At 37.0% G+C, this 2,418-nt stretch overlaps 1 protein-coding gene across 1 annotated transcript; it reads left to right on the top strand.

Annotated features, from left to right (window-relative positions):
• The first annotated feature begins 318 nt into the window (after window positions 1-318).
• On the top strand, window positions 319-932 carry LOC125592472 (glutathione S-transferase T2-like). Its single transcript, XM_048767660.1, has 2 exons — window positions 319-333; window positions 432-932. The coding sequence occupies exons 1-2, from the start codon at window positions 319-321 to the stop codon at window positions 930-932; spliced, it is 516 nt and encodes a 171-aa protein (XP_048623617.1).
• The last annotated feature ends 1,486 nt before the right edge of the window (window positions 933-2,418 follow it).

The raw sequence follows: 2,418 nt of genomic DNA, 5'->3' as shown, positions 1-2,418 counted from the left end.
TCTTCATCTTCCAACATCTTCTTCTCTTCATCTTCCAACTTCTTATTCTCTCTTCTTTATCATATTAGAATATGGATTTGTATAATCCATATAGCCAGGCCCCCAATTTTGTTGATCTGCTTAACAGTCAACAAGATAGTCTCCTTCCTGAACTCGGTTCATCGTAACTCCCTGTCTTTAGTACCCAATGTACAGAAACATCAAGCTTCTGTGAAGAGTCACCTACCCAGCGCAAAGAAAAAAAGAAGTGAACTCCCTCTGATGATCTAGTGCTCATTAGTGTCTGGTTAAACACCAGTAAGGATCCTGTCATAAGCAATGAGCAGAAAGCAGGTACTTTCTGGAGCCGCATTGCAGCTTACTATGCAGCTAGTCCAAAGGTGGAAAGGGGTGATAAGCGAGAACCTCTTCAGTGTAAGCAAAGGTGACAGAAGCTGAACGATCTTGTGTGCAACTTCTGTGGATCCTATGCGGCTGCAACAAGACAGAAAACAAGTGGTCAGAGTGAGAGTGATGTTGTGAAACTGGCACACGAGATCTTTTGCAACGATCACAAGCTTAAATTTAACCTTCACCATGCTTGGAAGGAGCTCCGCTATGACCAGAAATGGTGTGAGCATGCTAGTAGTAAGCTTGGTGGAAGCGCTAAGAAGAGAAAGTGTGAGGATGGAGCAGAAACATCAAGCTCTCAAACAACTGTCAATCTAGATGAGCAACCTACCAAACGTCCAGCGGGTGTTAAGGCTGCGAAAGCAGCTTCTGCAAAGAAACCAATAGTAGATAAGGAGGCTGTGTTAAAGTTTCAGACCATGTGCTCTATTAGAGAGAAAGACTTGGCCCTGAAAGAGAGACTTTCGAAAATGGATCTGCTTAACACTCTCATTTCAAAAAATGTGCCACTTTCTGAAAAAAGAAGAAGCACTAAAGACTAAGCTTCTTACAGAGATGCTGAATAACTAGTAGGAATGTCTCCGTGGCATGTTTAAATCGAGTGTATTTGGTGTATGTGTCATGTTCTGTTCATGTTCTTGTGTTATGTTATGTTATGTTTATTTGGTGTATGTGTCTATGTATCTTTGATCCGTTCTGTTTTATAATAAATTGTTTCGAGTTTATGTGATATGTGATAAACTGTGTATCTTATTGCCTCTCTTCCCGTGTGCAGAGTGAAATAAGGCAGGAGACGAAGGAGACAAAATGCAAGTTGTATGTGACAGGAGAGATGTCTGACGAGTGTTGTATGTTTGTGTGTCACAAGTTGAAGTTGTATGTTTGTATGCAAGTTGAAGTCAAGAGTGTTGTATGTTTGTGTGTCACGAGTTTTGTATGTTTATGTCACGGAAATCAGTTTGTGTTTTGCATTCTTGTGCTTTGTATGTATGTGTCACGAGTTTTGTAGATGATTGTTACACTCTTCTCTCTTGCTCGATCTAAAGCATTGCATTGTAAGTTTTGTATACATATCATCATCACAAACACTCTCCTTCCATTCTTATCATCATCACAAACACTCTTGCTTGCAAAACACAAGCCACTCTCCTTCCATTCTTATCATCACATTACACTCTCCTTCCATTCTTTTCATCATCACGAACACTCTTGTTTGCAAAACACAAGCCACTCCCCTTCCATTCTGATCATCATCACGAACACAAGCCACTCTCCTTCCATCATCACAGTTTTCTTCTCTTCTCCTTGATAACAAATCCATTCTCTCCATAACATTCATGATAGACAAATGCATCAACAACTCAAACATGATTTGGTTGAATATTTATGGAGTAAATTTGGACGTGATGAAGACAACAACTGAGTTCGGAATGTTTCTTTCAAATTATTCTCGTTTATTTTAGTAATCCTTGTTTTTTTTTAATTTGAAAATATATATTTAAAATGTTCTCTTTTATTATGTTTTATTTAATAAATAAATTTTATCTTTTAAAAAAAAAATCTAAAAACCCCTAATTAAGAAGCTACTATTGGAACCCACATTTTTAATAGTTTCTTAACTCAAGTTCTTAAGTAAAATAAAGTACAATCAATTAATTACAAAAGCATTAAGAACCCATTTGGGTTATAGGGTTAATGTTAGTTCTAATAACTACTTGTTTATAACTCTTTTGGGCCCAAACCCTATGATATATATTTATTCAGCCTCGTGGTCCTCGCTCGTCCCTTAGTTTAAGCGACGTGACTCTAATTTTTTTTTTTGACTGAACTCTAACATACTTGCTTAAACAATAGAATTGCGCTGTTATATATCTAAGTTGGACGCGAAGCAATCTACACAAATCATTTCTTATAAATACATAAATCTGAAACATAGCAGGAACAAGCTGGCCACGTCTACGTTACTATATATATAGGCATTATATAGATCTAATTATTTATTTACATGCAACGTGTTTTCTTTCTAGT

This window comes from Brassica napus, chromosome C9, assembly GCF_020379485.1.
Source record: "Brassica napus cultivar Da-Ae chromosome C9, Da-Ae, whole genome shotgun sequence".
In the NCBI taxonomy this organism is placed as follows: domain Eukaryota; kingdom Viridiplantae; phylum Streptophyta; class Magnoliopsida; order Brassicales; family Brassicaceae; genus Brassica; species Brassica napus.
Note: the sequence above shows the minus strand (reverse complement) of the source record. Positions and strands in the feature narration are given on the sequence as shown.